We start from the raw sequence: 15988 nt of genomic DNA on the forward strand, positions 1-15988 counted from the left end.
GGAACTCTGTAAATTGGTTTAGCAGGAGTGCCCTTTTATATCTATTTTGTTCAGTGAATCTTGCTTGAAATTCTCAACTTTTATGTTTTTATGTTAGCAACTTCTTGCATGTTTTGTCTTGATTTATCGAATGTTTCCATCTAATTTAAGCTAAAGGCATTTTCGTGCATTCAAATGAGCTAAGGTCAATTTGGGTTGCATGCTACTTACTCTTGTAGATCTTTTTGTGGTTAGTTTCCATGTTTATGATCTGCTATATATTGAATGTGTGTGATAGGTGTTTCCATTGCAAATTGTTGCATGCATAAAGTTGTTATGTGATGTCTACAACGAGTTCCTATTTTTTAAATGCTTTATCTAGCTTCATTGATGTAGTTGATTAGCAATTTGATATTTGATGTAATAAATTAAGATAATTAAATACATTATTGTTGAATATAATTTGAATTAAAAAATTTACTTCATAAAACTTGATCAGTAAAACACAAGGATGCTTGTGACATCCCAAGATATCACATTTGTGGGAATGTGCTATTAATGAGGCCTATCAAAAAATTGGAGATCAAAGTCTCTAGAGCAATCAAGATGCTTGTGCATTGCAATGTTGTGCTAGCGAGCCATTCATACAAAGCTATTGGAATAGTATTACAGAGCTGAGAAAAATAGACTGCAACGGTACAACCACCATGTGACAGTTCAAAGTAGCTACTGCTGGGGCTTTCCTAGCCCCATTTATAGGATATAGGGAGGCACTTTAGAACAATTTGAGTTTTCAAATTAGCATTGGTTCAGAAGCGATTGATAGATGTTGTGTAGACTTTTAAGCGACATGAAGATAAAAATCATAGAGAATCTAAGAGGGTAGAAAGATTCTTCACCATTTGAAAGATATGTGTCCTTGAAGGTGGTTGATTTCCTAGTGTCATTAAAGAAAAGAAGAAGGAAAAAGAAAACAGAGAGAGAGAGAGAGAGAGAGAGAGAGAGAGAGAGAGAGAGAGAGAGAGAGAGTGAGGGAGGGAGGGAAAACAAGAAGGAAAAAGAAGAAAGAGAGAGAGAGAGAGAGAGAGAGAGAGAGAGAGAGAGAGAGAGGCTACTAAATCACAAAAAGCATTGCAAAATAGAAAAGCAAGGGTGAACTACATGTAAGTCATGCATGCAAATCACCCTTGCTAAAAAGGGCAATGAAGAGGACTTGCATAGCCTTGGCGACATCCCTATAATTGCTTGACCCCCCCTCTTTCTTCTCTCTCTCTCGTAGCCTTGCTTAGCCTTGCTCAACCTCTCTTAGCCTCTCTCTAGGCATAAAACTTATCTCTCAGCCTCGCTCTCTGTCAACTTAGCTCAACCTCTTAGTAATTCACTTAACCTTTTAGTCTAACTCACTCTCTTTGTCATTTTCTCAACCTCTTAATCATTTATACTCTCTCATACTCTCACTCATCCTCTTGCTCTCTTAATATCTTTCTCTCATTCTCTCAGCCTCCCTCAAAACTCTCATGTTCTCTTAGTCCTCAGCATCACCAATCACCATGAGAGTGATTGGTAGTGCAAGTCTGAAATGTGTTTGCATCTTATGCATTCTCAAGTTTTTCTTACAAATCAAAAGATTGAAACGTGATGCACTGAAGCTCCTCAATGGATCCAACATATCGAGCAAGTGAATCTCTACAACGAGTGACAGCTCATACCACACTCTCATAGACGAGAGCATGCTAAACAAATGGTGATTCTCTCTCTCTCTCTCTCTCTCTCTCTCTCTCTCTCTCTCTCTCTCTCTCTCAATGTAGTTTAGACTAATAGACCTCCCTATTTCTTGAAAGTAATCCCAAATAGGTTCACTTAAATCTTGAAATAGCTCCATAGGCCTCCACTTTCTTGTAGAATTTGAAAGAGAGAGCAATGGGAGAGAGTGTCTATGCACTACTGTAAGTGTGTAACTTTGAAGGGTGTGATACTTTGTAGATGCCTTAACATTAACTCAGATTAAGGCCTGTGCAAAGTATCATACACATCAAATATCATTTCATGGTTGGGCATGCATATTTAAATCCTTATTTCTTATGACTCATCATTCGTGAGTGTTGAAAATTATGCATTGGTGTGCTTATAGCCTATGTGTGTGCCTTTGATGGGTATGATACATTGCATAGGTCTTAATCCTATTCAAATTAAGGGTTTTTCAAAGGTATCATACTTGTCGAATATTATTTTCATGGTTGGGCATGCATATTTCCTTGTTTCTTACTATGCATCATGCATAAGTGTACAAAAACAGGCATCCCTGTGAAGCCGATGTGTGTGTCTCCAATGGGTATGATACTTTGCATAGGCCTTAATGTGAGTAATGTCAAGCCTTGTTAAAAGTATCACATCCATCGTTGTGCATGCATATTCCTTGTTTCTTACCATGCATCATGCATGTGTTAAAAAAGATGCATCAGTGTGATCCTAGCCTATGTGTGTGTGATGGATGTGATACATTTCACAAGCTTTAATATTACTCACATTAATTCCTATACAAATTATCATACATATCGGATATCATTTGCATGGTTAGACATGCATATTTCCTTATTTCTTACCCACATGTGTCTAGGTGCATGCCCCAAGTGGCATAACAAAAATGTGCATGTGAAAACCTATTTATGGGACAAGAATTGGCATAGTGGTTGGTATCATAGTGGTTTAGAGTCGCACAAACTCTTGTCCCATTGCAAGACATGGATCCCTATACCAAAAATCCATCAGCCACATGTGCCGTAAACAAAAACATGCGTACCCTAAAGCAAGGCCTCGCACTAGTCCATCCCATTGTGATTTAGGGGCTAGTAATTTTTGGTCCCATTCTAGCCGCCGCCAATGACCAACCTCCCCACATAGTACCAACCTTGTGAACCCACACACGTCATTCAAATGACAAGATTGAACATTCAAAGCACGTGCCGAAATTCCACAATCCAATGCATGCCATGGATTAGTTTTGTAAATCTTTCAGATGGAAGTGACAAATGGATATATTTCTTCAAAATTCAATTAAAAATTAGTCAAAATATAACAACATTGCTATTTTTTGTATCCCAAGGCATTTTGATAAAAATACCAACAAAAATAGCAATGTTGTGGTGGGAAAAAGAAAAAATTTTATGTCAATGATCCATCACTCTCAAACTTTCAAGCTGTATCCTTCTAGCAGATGGCTCCTACCTTTCAAAATTGAATCCTATCTTCTCTAAGGTGAGTTTTGTGATGATAAATTTTGCATCCATCTCATCTCCTATCCCCCTTGTAAACTCAGACCATCCTTTCCTATTCAGCCCCTCCTGTATGTATCATTCATCTCCTCTCATGCATCCATCCTTTCTATCTCTTGTCCATTACCCTCATAAACTCAGCCCTCTTATGCATCCATATCCCCCTCTTCATCTCTTGTCCATCCCTCTTTCTCCCTTCTTTTGCATTGTCCCCTCTTTCTCCCCTCCTTTCTTCCACTCCTTCTTTCTTTGAGGCTTTAATTATTTGCAAGCACATTCATAGCCTTTGGGAGGTTTTGTAGCATCCAATTTCTGAATGATTCATGGGAGGAGCTTTTATGCTTCTCTTTTTCAACATGTTTTGGGTTTATGCTTTATTTTTGTGGTTGAGATTGATGGAGCATCCAAACTCTCACCAATCTTCCTTGAATCTGGCCCTTATTTCCAATTTCTTGATAATACAGGGCACGGATTCCTTGGTCTCATGTTTGAGAGAAACCAAAAGAAGGGGCTTAGTCGACTTCTTCAATCATATTTTTATGTGAGACTTGGAACTACCCTTGGAGCATGCATGAGATTTGGTAGAAAATGAAGGCAACGACGAGGTAGGGCAACAAACTGAGTCCTTGCACAAAAACCCACAAACTAGATTGCTAGAGCAAATTGATGGCAAAAATGAACACAAGTCCACAATCCACATGAAGGTATTTAATTTCTAAGTAGAAACGAAAAATCCAAAAAATAGAAGGAAAATTTGACTATAGGCTAATGATATGTTCCAACAAATTAACTTTGCTCCATGAGTGGTGTGGGCATTCTATTCTGGGCTATACCCACCCCCTTGCTAGTGTGGTAAATCTAATTGCCTCAAGCAACCTTTAAGAAGTAGGGAATTGACGGTGGGAGCCAGATTCCCAAGGAGGAAACTGGCAATTGGAGTCGATTTTTGACCATCAACGGATTGGGGAGGTGGATGGACACGTGGCATGCACCGGGAGTCAGTCGAAAGGCATGCGTGCAATTTTTGTTTCTAGCCACAAGATCAAAGATCTGATCGGACATCACACAAGAAGCGTAATTTGTGCACGGTAGGATCAAGATAGAAATCAACGGTGCAAAACTCATCGCTTTCCTAGGCCATTGTGACCGGGTGTCTACTTGGGATCATTGGGGATTGAACCCGTGAGAAGTAAAGCTATTTTGGATACAAATCTTCCGACCGTAGCCGTTGACGGCTAAATTACAATCTCTAATAATGTGGGCAAGGGCAAAGATACATCAGTTTTCAAATAGAAACTTCGTAATCGCCGGATCATAAGCTGCTTCTGGATCCTGCTTCGCCTCTCTCAATCGTCTCATCATGGACTTCGGCAGTTCGAGAAATGTGAAGCTTCCCAACGCCGGACCTATATTGACCTTCGTCAGGGTGGCCGCTTTCGCAGGGCTTACCGCCCTTACGGCTTACCACAGTTTGTACAACGTAGAGGCTGGCCACCGTGCTATCGTATTCAACCGCATCGTCGGTATCAAAGACAAGGTTTGTCCCTGCTTTGGGTACCGCTTGAAAAACTAAGAAGTCTCTTGTAAACGAAGGCAGGCTAATAAAGGAAGATGCGAGGGAGGGCACCCTTGTCCTTAGTGGGCAGGTCTGCCAGCGTAGTTGCTAATCCGTAAAGACTTCAAGAGCTTCCATTCGTCGGACGTTTGGTATTCCTGTGGATCTCGCGTCTCCGAATTTTACGGCTGGAGTGCGATGCTGATTTTGCCCACTTTGTGTAGGTCTACCCTGAAGGGACGCATTTTAAGATACCGTGGTTTGAGAGACCGGTAATTTTCGACGTGAGGGCTACACCACATGTGGTGGACAGTACTTCTGGGAGCAGAGATTTGCAAACCGTAAGATTTACCAAGCCAGAGCCCATGCACAGAGCTATGGCTGTTTTTCACGATTAGTTGATTACTCATTCTTGCATGTTCATCCATCACGGGGGGACAAGCTGATAAAAATGTGAAATCTCTTTGTGACATACAGACCATGAAAATTGCAAAAAGCCTGTTCACATCGTAAGTTTCAAAAGAAAGGGTGGGAATTACTGCCAGGCCAGCATGGCTAAGCATTGGATATTGGCGTGGCTGTAATCTCAAGAATGTACTTTGCAGGTGCGTATTGGTCTTCGTGTGTTGACCAGACCTATAGTAGACAGACTTCCCACGGTTTACAGGCAATTGGGCTTAAACTACAATGACAGAGTGCTACCTTCTATCATACATGAGACACTTAAGGCCGTCGTAGCTCAGTATAATGCAAGCCAGCTGATAACACAACGTGAGGTAAAAGTCTTTCTGTTTGATCCATTTTTTGCGAGTCCAAGGCTCCGCATACTCAATGCTCATTGCTTGATGTGTAAGATGGGGAATGTAGTGATCGGTGCTCATTGCTTGATCTGTGGTGGTGGAATGCATGGCAGATTGTGAGCCGAGAAATCAGGAGGATCTTAACCGAGCGAGCTACAAAATTCCACATTTCTATGGATGATGTGTCGATTATAAATCTCACGTTTGGCAAGGAGTTCACTGCTGCCATCGAGGCGAAGCAAGTGGCTGCACAAGAAGCCGAGAGAGCAAAGTTTCTCGTGGAAAAGGCCGAGCAAGACAAAAAGAGCGCGATTCTTCGAGCTCAGGTAGGTGGTGACGCCTAATAGGTGGTGACCTTTTTAGTGGTAGCAATATCCTTCCATAGCGACGACATTCTGTTATTGTGGTGATTTCACATTGGATACCTAGTACAGCTGGGCTAAGGAGGGCTTTTATTTTCAGTGAGGGCTAGGAGGGGTTTTGGAGCGTCCTTCCACACAATTGAAAAGGTCTTAGGTCTCTTACTTCTTGAAAGCCAAGGGTGGTTTTGTTACATTTGTGTCTTTGTGGGCAGGGGGAGGCCATAAGTGCCCAACTCATCGGTGAAGCCATGAAAGACAATCCTTCCTTCATTGCGTTGAGGAGGATTGAAGCGAGTAGAGAAATAGCTCATACTCTTTCCAATTCCATGAACAAAGTGCTCCTTAACTCTGAGGCCTTACTTCTAAATCCCCTTGAGGTCACTATTGAGGAGTTCCCAGTCACCTCGAAGAAAGCATAGATTATATTCTTTCGGATGGAAACACATGTTGGCTTAATCAAGTTCTTCGCCAACAAAGGAGCTTGTATAGAGTGGGTTTGGTTTTGAAACTTTGTGGAAGTCCTTACCTTTTAGCCATTGCAGCCACTAGGTTCTTGGAGGAAAAAAAACTAAGGGATTGGTTGGGGCTACAAAGGTTAGGGTTGCATATAAACGATTTTACAATTTTGTATATTGCAAGCATCTTTACAATGTATTTATGAGTATCTCCACTTGTGCAACATGTACACACTAATGCACGTCCACAAGAACCCACATGTGCGCACGCACCCGCACGCGCATGCACGCCAACCCATGCACGCGTCCCCCCTCCCCCCCCTTGTGCACACCCACCCCCACCCCCCTTCTCACCCACCCACGCACCCCCCTTCTCACCTACCCACCCACCCACGCACCCCCACACCCTTCTTCTCTTTTGTTACCTTGCAAGGCAGTGCTCTACTGAGACACTTGCAAAAAAGTGTCCTCCCAATAGATTTTGGACACCCATTTTATTTAACCGCAGTCTATTTTAGTTTTTCTCTTACGCTGTCTCTCTCTCTCTCTCTCTCTCTCTCTCTCTCTCTCTCCCCCCCCCCTCCCCCCCTCTCTCTCGTTCTCTCTCTCCTTCCGTCCCTCCCTTCCTCCCACTCCTGCTCTCGCTCTTGCTCGCTCTCCCTCTCCCTCTCCCTCTCCCTCTCCCCCTTCCTCCCCATCTCCCCAATCAACTCATCAACATCATCCTCCTCTATCGGTACACTCCAACACTCCATAAAGCTAAAAAATTTGAAATAATGAAAGAGTGTTGTCAAGCACATCATGTGCTCTCTTCTTTTTTCACTCACCCTCCCCTCCCACACACACATGTATAACACTATTGCGAATTGTTTGGGTAATTGCAAATGTTTCTTCTTAAAGATGCTGTAAAAAAGAGTGTATAAAAAAGTGGCCACTAAAACATGTCGCTCTTGGATGCGAGAAACACATTGTTAAAAAAATCACTATTTTTAGGGTTTTAGCAAATAAGAGCATTCAATAGAAAGATGATACTTATTCTTGAAAAAAAGCCTTCTTACCTTGTTCTTGTGCTCAATTTAATGCTATAATACATCATGTATAAGGGAGTTGGATAGTGATGTAGGGGAGCAACTCTTCATGGTTTGAGCTCTTGACTCAAGGCTTTGAAAAGCATGAAGTCCATGAACGTAAAAGTAGCCTTGCACTAGCAAAAGATATAAGGCCAAGTCTTCAACTTGGTGCTAACACACGAAGTTGAAGGTTAATGTCACTCAAAATACAAAATTTTGCATAAAGTTAACTTCCCAACACGATGCAAAACATCGAGCTAGACGTTAAATTTAATCAAGATTTCCAAATAAGGATACTTCACAATACATTTTTGAGTACGTCCTTGTTTTTAGCTCATTTTTTGTAAGATGAGATGCAAACTAAATTAGAAATTGTGGATCAGTTCAAGCATACCTATTACAGGAACCCAAAGGATTTTTTTGGCATCTTAACAAGATGACAAGATTTGGAGATGTCACTCTCCTTCTCTAGTTTCTTTGCATCTTGAACAAGACATGAGATATAATATATATATATCTCTCTCTCTATCAATATTGGTAGAGGAAGGGATTCGTTGCTAAGGGGAGCCTTCTCAGTCAATGTTTCCTCTTTGCCAATTTGTTGGGGTAAAGGGCAGTGTGCCCACCCACTGTATAGTGCCCATGTATACTCATATATATATGATAGAGGAATAAGCTGGAGTAGCTTTTGCTCCACCACTTTTGGTGTCTCTTTGACCCTTTGTGTGTGCTCTCCTCTCCCACAACTGGTATCAGAGCCCATGGCGTTCGATCTACGAGGAGCTCGGTGAGAGGAGAACGGGCACTGCTTCGAGAGATCTACCGGGAGCTTTGGAGAGCTCGATTCTCTCATTCACGGAGAGAGTTTGGGTAGACATCATCTAGACATATATCTTTGCCATTTTGCGGAGCTTGTTCGGAAGCCGTCCAGGAGCTTGTTGAGCAGCTGGTGGTGGCATTTCGGATTGCCTGTGAGCCCTTGAGCTCGTTTATGAGAAGGGTTGTGGAGTCGATCACCTAGCGTTGGAAGGAGACCGTCGATGGAGATCATCGATGGTGTCGTGTGTTGCCAGCTTATGGAGCCGTGGAGCAGCCATAGATCCCCTTGCAAGTGAATCTTGCTCGTCATTGGAGGTGAGGCGTTGCATGGAGGGCTGTAGGGAAGCTCTTTGTAGATGCAGCTGCTGCAGATGGCTCGTGAGCAGGAGAGTATTTCAAGTCTGAGGCACTTGTAAGGGCTGATGGAGCCGTGGACACTAGAGGTGCCCTTGAGAGGATGGCACGAAACAGGCTATTTCAAAAGGAAGAGATGTGAGCAAAGGAACAAGAGCATCCCAGCACTAGCAGCAACTCCATCCCGTGAGCAAAGGAAGAGCAGCCCAGTGATAGCAACTTCTCTCTTTCTCTCCCTCTTTCCTCTTTTCCAATCTCTCCTTCCTTTCCCTCTTCTTCTCTCTTTCTTTCCACATCCACTTTGGAGAAGATGAGCTGTTGGGGAGCTTGTGGATTGCATGTTTGATGCAGTTGTATGCTTGGGAGATAGCCGGTGTTGCATTTGAGGTCTTGGAGCTGAGAATTGGCTGATTTTGGTCTCTTTGTGGGACATTTTGTAGAAGTACGCCTTGTGGACATTGTGTGGGATATGTGCTTGTGCATTATGTAGCTTCTTTCGGTTGCAATTGAGCTTTGTTAGCTCGTGTTTTCCTGTGCATTTGGGTCCTGTTGGACATAATTTGCTGCATCTTGTCCGTGCTGGGCATTAGACAGCGTGAGTTTCTTTCAGTTGGTCTTGGCTTGGCTTGGGGACAGGTGTAGGTCTCCCCGAGTGACAGTAGGCTAACGGAGACTCAGGTTAGGAGTTCTCTTGTCAGAGGCCATTGCAAATACTTTTGTCGACTGAGGACACATGCTTTGAGGTCATTTTGATAGTGATTTAATGGACATTTTGACGGTTTTACACCTACATGTATGGTGGTGTTTATGTAAGTTCATTGAACAGATGAGGAGGATATATTATCAGTGATTTGCCGTTGTTTGGAGCACATTTCGGGGCTGTTTTGCCAGTGCTTTTGGGCTATTTTATTGCTAATCTGTGAGCATTCTCAGGGCTAATTTGGTTGGGCATTGTAATTGCCATTTTGCTGGTGTTGCATTTGACATACGGGGTGATCTGCTGGATGTATTTTGTCAGCATTTTGGGGATGATTTGTTACCGTATTCGTGGCTGATTTTATGGCATTGTGTTTGCCATTGGTCGACATTACAATTGCTGCTGTTGCTGTTTTTATGACAAAACAGTCATTTTCAGGACTAAATATCTCTTTCCTGGTGCGGAATTGCACTTTATGCCAAACTGGAAAGTTGTAGTTCATAGAACATACTACAACTTTGCTTTTGGAAGCAAGTTGATCCAGTATAAGCTGCAGGAGCTACAGCCTCTGCAAGACCACAAAAAGTTACAGTCTACTGTCTATTTGTGACCAATGTGCAGGAAGCTGTTTTTCAGGTGAGAATATCTGAGAATCCACAAGGATTTGGCTCTTGAGGTCAACTGATACATTGTAGATCTTTCTACCATCTACAACTTTGCTGTTTACAGCTTTGGCATCCGGTCTTTCAGTGAAAAGATATCACCGTTCAAAAACAAGGACAGCATGTTATCTTGCCCAAAGTGGATGTGATTTCTCTTGCACAATAGTAAATTACAAAAAGTGATTGGGATCTTACTTCAGTCCAAGGGCATTATTGGCATTTTGGCAAGTCACTTTGGCACATTTGGCAGGTGGTGAATGCTTGATTTTGTTGCCAAAGGATTGCACACTTGAGGTGATGCATTAGTGATGCAGTAAATGCCATTTCGATGCATTATGGATTTGCATTGGTGGATGCCGCACTGATGTTTATGGATAGTTGAGCTGGGCTCCTATTGCCATTGGTTGAGCAGGCATTGCTCATTTGGTTTAGTGCGTTTCTTACTTGGATTGCCAGGCATTGGCAGGTTACTAGGCTGCATATATTCTTGTTTATGCCTCTTTATGGTTGAGTGCTTTTGAGCATTGGATCAGCCAATTTACCTGATTGGTCTGGACAACACTATACTTTTTGGTCATTTGGGTTGCCTGTTGCACTATACTGCTCTTTGGTTGTGACCTATTGTGCCACAGATATGGCATCTACAGCTGGTAGTGCCCTCTTTGATATTGAGAGGTTGGATGGATCAAACTTTCAGCATTGGAAAGAGCAGATTTATGATGTGTTAGTGCAAAAGAGGCAGCATAAGCCCATTCAATGCAAAGGTGTCAAGCCTAATAGCATTAAACAGAGTGATTGGGATGACATGGATGAGCAAGCATGCTCTAACATTCAGTCATCACTCTCGAAGTCAGTCTACTTGCAGGTACATGATGGTGTACAGGGTGTAGACTACCATGCATATGAGTTCTATACTCGTATATGCCAGATGTATGACCATGATAGTGTTATGTTACAGCATGATGGGTTGAAATGCCCTGATGTGCTGAAATATAGCCTTGATATGCACTCCAGAGGTAGATCAATTGGTAGAAATAGGTCATGTGCAAGGGGGAATTCCAAGAGCAAGTCTAGCTCTCGGACTTGTGTTAGATGTTTCTATTGTGGCAAGTATGGCCACGTGAAAAAGTATTGCTGGAAATGGCTGAGAAAATACAAGAAGAAGAGCAAGGTTAAGAATGACAGGAAGAAGGAGAAGAAGCATGTTGAGCTTCAAGGCGTGGATGCCAGGGTTTCCACTGACAGTAGCAGTGATGAAGGCATTCTTTTGTCTATGTCTGACACCTCCTTCTTGGCCACTGATGTACCCATTCTTGGTGATTGGATGTTAGATCCATGTGCTTCATGTCATATGACCCCTCATAGGTCATGGTTCAATGCATATCAGGAATGCATTGTGGAGAGTGGTTTGATGGGCAACGATCATTCTATGGATGTCTATGGTTATGGGGATATCCACCTTGTTATGCCTAGTGGCTCTATTCTTGTTCTACAGAGGGTTAGACATATACCAAGACTTGCTACGAGCAAGATCAGTACTGGACAGTTGGTTGAGGCAGGTTATCATGTCTCTTTGGGTGATCATGCATGGAAGATTGCTAGAGGCAATCTGATTATGGCTAGGGGATCACGGGTTGGATTCAGAGACATTTTCTCTGCACAGTGACAGTTCGGGTGCTATGGACTTAGCACAGGAGCACGTGGTGGTGAGAGTGCACTCTCCAAGTGAGATCTGGCATGAGATCTTGGTTGATAGGCATCTATAGCTTGTCATTTTCTATCCTGCAAATCTGATGTCTGCTAGCAGCTTATCCTCTATGCACTTCGCACATTGTAAAGTGCCGATGGGCATAGGATGACAGTCTGGTCATCTTGTTTTTAGGCCTATGGCTGATTGTATGATATGTACACTATACTCCCTTAAAGGCACACTGCCTTTAAGTGGGAGGTTGTTGGGGTAAAGGGCAGTGTGCCCACCCACTGTATAGTGCCCATGTATACTCATATATATATGATAGAGGAATAAGCTGGAGTAGCTTTTGCTCCACCACTTTTGGTGTCTCCTTAACCCTTTGTGTGTGCTCTCCTCTCCCACACAATTGGCATTGTAATTTTTGGGTTGGAAACAACACCGATAATGTTCTCAATACTTTGAAAGAGAGGCTTGTGATATGCAATGAATTTGAGGTGGGAGAAAATTAAATGATTAGAAAGTCTTTTATGATCTTTATCTCTGCGCTTCCTTGACTAGGTGAAAGTATTTAGGGAAAAGAGAGATGAAGAATTTGGATGGTAGAAGGCAAGCACAATGAGAAAGAGCAGAGAAAAAGAGGCATCTCGACGTTGGAGGAGGAGGTTTAGATGACCTATTGGAAACTCAAAGTGTGGTCCTCCTACCTTCAAGGTGGAAGTTGTCCTGCCTAAGCAAAAGGCGGGATAAAAGTGTAGGAGCTTGTATTTGTGGTTATACTCAACATAAAGGTTTTCCAAGTATGTCGACTCAAAGAAAACATTAGTGGTGGGGTGGGCACGCTTCAAAAGGTAAGTGCATATCACTCCTACTCAACAAAAGCCTTGCAAAAGCTTGAATTTGATCCCTTGAAAGCCATTATAGGATAGATGAATTCCGTGCTTTGCATTAAAAATGAGAAATAACCATTTTAAGGAGTCGGCATGAGTAGATATGTGTTATAAGTCGACGGTTGAGGATGCTGAACTTGCATTACATTTACAATATCGAACAAGGAATTATTAGTGATGCACTAGCTTCCCGTCATCTCAAATTGAAGAAAAGAAAATGTTAACATCACAACGCAACAAAGGCAAGTGAGCTATGATTGCACAAACGCGTTCCAAAGCACATTATTTTGACTCCATATTTTTTTTCAATCGCAAAGGATCACACAACTACCTTTCTAAATTTAGAGTAACAACATTGTCAAAAGCAAACTATTTCAAATCTACCAATACTTTTGCTTGATCTATCCGTATAGCGACGGAAAATGTATGAAGTTGTAGATGAGTTCGCATATAGTTATCAAATTGTTCTTGACTGTTAGCAAATTGTAGCCTTAGCTTTTGTAAAGGCTATATGCTTTGCTTTTTGGCTTGCCCTCAGGAAGGCTTAAGTTGAGATGTGGCCCTTGAAAGCGAAATTGCTTATTTTTGTATTTATTTTATTTTTCGGGAGGGTACTTGGCAATTCCACCATTTTCTCCCACTTCTTCTCATCTCTCTCTCTCTCTCTCTCTCTCTCTCTCTCTCTCTCTCTCTCTCTCTCTCTCTCTCTCTCAAGTCTCCCCCCCACTCTCAATCTCCAAGCCCACATTATCATGATGTAGCCTAGAAGCTGCACCCTTGCTCCAACGCCTTTTGGGCAACAGGCCTTATGAATGAAAAAAGTCATTCAACTTGTTTTATTTGTGTAATGAAAGCATAATATGCTTTCTCCCTCCATCTCTTATAAAAGAAGGTCAATTGTAAACAGCCGTTCATTGAATACAATTCTTCTTTCGGGGGTTATCTATGTGTTTACTTACTATCAATTCATTAACATGGTATCAGAGCACTTCTAAGCTACAATCATGATCACTTGAAGACCATTTGAGCTTCCACAATCTATGATCAATTTGAAGAATGTAGTTTGACGGACGTATTGTATTGCATGACATGGGAGCAGCGTAAGAAGTTTGCAGGCTTTGGCAAATTACAATGCATTTCTTGTACTTGGGAAAGTACAATCCATTCATCATATGTTGAATTCTCTCATTGAAGGGGAGATACCACTACATCCATGAGCTAGAAGAAAGAGGCAATGTACTCTCTTGTTTTCTACTTATCGACACATTGCTTGAACAAGACTTGTTACGTTGGAACCATCCATTTCAGCTTTGGGATCCGGTTGCATCTTTTGGCTTGACTTCTTTCCGTTCACGTGCTCTACTGCCCAGGATCCTACATGGCGGAAAGTTCCTCCAAAAGTAGGAGCATTTCCAAGAAGGGCACATATTCACATGAATTTGTTCTACAAAGCGAATAGGGTAGACTCATCCTTTGTCAACTTTTACTTCAGCACACACGCTAGTAGGGCAATTGCAACCTATGGCACTGATAGAGCACGCGACAAATTGCAACAAAGCCTCATATGCTTGGAAGTTGGAACATTTATGAAGAGCTCTCCAAATCGTGGGAGGTGGTTGCCCATCACACAGCTCTCTGACCCAAGTTGCCTATATCGTGGTGGATTCCAAGTGAAGGGGACAAAATAGAAGCACTTGATCCTCCACAAACTGTGCATTTTCTTCTCTCCGCCAACCAAGCAGTGATGCTGCTTGATCCTGATGGTTTCGACAATGATATGGTTTAATCCTATAAAGACCTGGGTAGCTGGCGAATTGCAAACACTATGAATTGTGAATATGACACACAAATACAGCAAGCTGCTCGAGGATTAATTCTATATGCTCTCAAGGATTCGATTTTGATGGATATGGAAAGTCTACAACATTCACATGAGGTTTGGAATCATTTAGAAAAATCTTTTCTTAGGAGGACTACTTAAGAAGTGATTCATCTTCGAAATTCTTTATCAAATTTGGATTATAAAATTACTAACTCTCTTGATGAGCACATTGAGAAGTTCAAATATATTTTAAAACACGTCTACTGTAGGTGCACGTGTTCTAAAGGATCAACATGTTGCTAAGCATTTGGAGACTATGGAAGCTCTTGAATTCGATAAAATCATCACAGTGTTAGCAAATAAGGACAATGTTACATTTGAATGAGCTTGTGATTCTTTAAAGGTTGCTCAAAAGATTAAGACAATGGAACACCTTCAAGAGAAAGCCTCAAGGTTGTAAGTAAAATAATTTTGTTTGATTCCTCTTTATATAATGACAAAGCTCTATGTAGCATCAAAGCGCTTTCATGGAAATATTGGACAAACACATTTTTCAAGCTAGTCGTGGATACTAAGCTCATCAAGCTGGTCATGGAAGCCACCCTTATCAAGCTGGATGTGGAATCCAAGCTTATCAAGTCGGCCATGGAAGCCAAGATTATCAAGGTGGCCATGGAAGCCAAGCTTATCAAGCTGGTCATGGAAGCCAAACTTTTTCGATCGTGGGCACCATGCTGGACATGCTTATTCAAATACATTTGTCACTGTATGTACTTTTTGTGGTAAAACTAGTCATGATGAGGTTTCGTGTTATTTTAAGAGACATACTGAGCAGAATGGAGCTAGTGATGAAGCTTATTTGGTGCACGAGATTGGCTATGGTGATGTCTCCATAGAACAAGAATTGACCAATTTGTGATTTTGCTTATTGATGTTAGATTTTGGAGCCTCTTAACTTATGATACATTATAATCAATGGTTGATAATTTTTTTTTCCTATTCTTATAAGAAAGCTTGTTTATTTGGACGATGCTCAAAGCGTCCATTACAATCAGATTTTAGTTTCTAGACTTATGAATTGTGGAATTTTTGTGTTGTTTGATTCATAATTATATTCTTGGGGTGGCACCAAGAGAAATTCAATATCTAGGCTTACAGATAGTGGAATTTTTGTGTTGTTTGATTTGAAGAGAAGATAGCTTGTATGAGTTGATAAATGATAAGGTTGTATTATTCTTGGGGTGGCACCAAGAGAAGGTAATTTATATGAGTTGATATAATAAGGTTGCATTCTTGGGGTGGCACCAAGAGAACACAATGCTAAATGATGAGTTTATAAATCCTATCACAAACAAAGGACATGCATCAAGCATATTATGACATCAAGGATTTGGACATATGAATCTTGCACCAAGAGAACACAATGCTAAATGATGAGTTTATAAATGCTATCACAAGCAAAGGACATGCATCAAGCATATTATGACATCAAGGATTTGGACATATGAATCTTGAATCAGGAACATGACCTTGTGGATGGTCTATCACTTGATATGGATAT

At 41.6% G+C, this 15988-nt stretch overlaps 1 protein-coding gene across 1 annotated transcript; it reads left to right on the plus strand.

The window, feature by feature from the left end:
• Positions 1 to 4611: 4611 nt before the first annotated feature.
• On the plus strand, positions 4612 to 6387 carry LOC147883782 (prohibitin-1, mitochondrial-like). Its single transcript, XM_087398854.1, has 5 exons — positions 4612 to 4788; positions 5031 to 5147; positions 5412 to 5582; positions 5720 to 5932; positions 6181 to 6387. The coding sequence occupies exons 1-5, from the start codon at positions 4612 to 4614 to the stop codon at positions 6385 to 6387; spliced, it is 885 nt and encodes a 294-aa protein (XP_087254980.1).
• The last annotated feature ends 9601 nt before the right edge of the window (positions 6388 to 15988 follow it).

This window comes from Dipteris shenzhenensis, chromosome 27 (genome assembly GCF_047967505.1).
Source record: "Dipteris shenzhenensis isolate YYH24624 ecotype China chromosome 27, Dip_SZ_1.0, whole genome shotgun sequence".
In the NCBI taxonomy this organism is placed as follows: Eukaryota; Viridiplantae; Streptophyta; class Polypodiopsida; order Gleicheniales; family Dipteridaceae; genus Dipteris; species Dipteris shenzhenensis.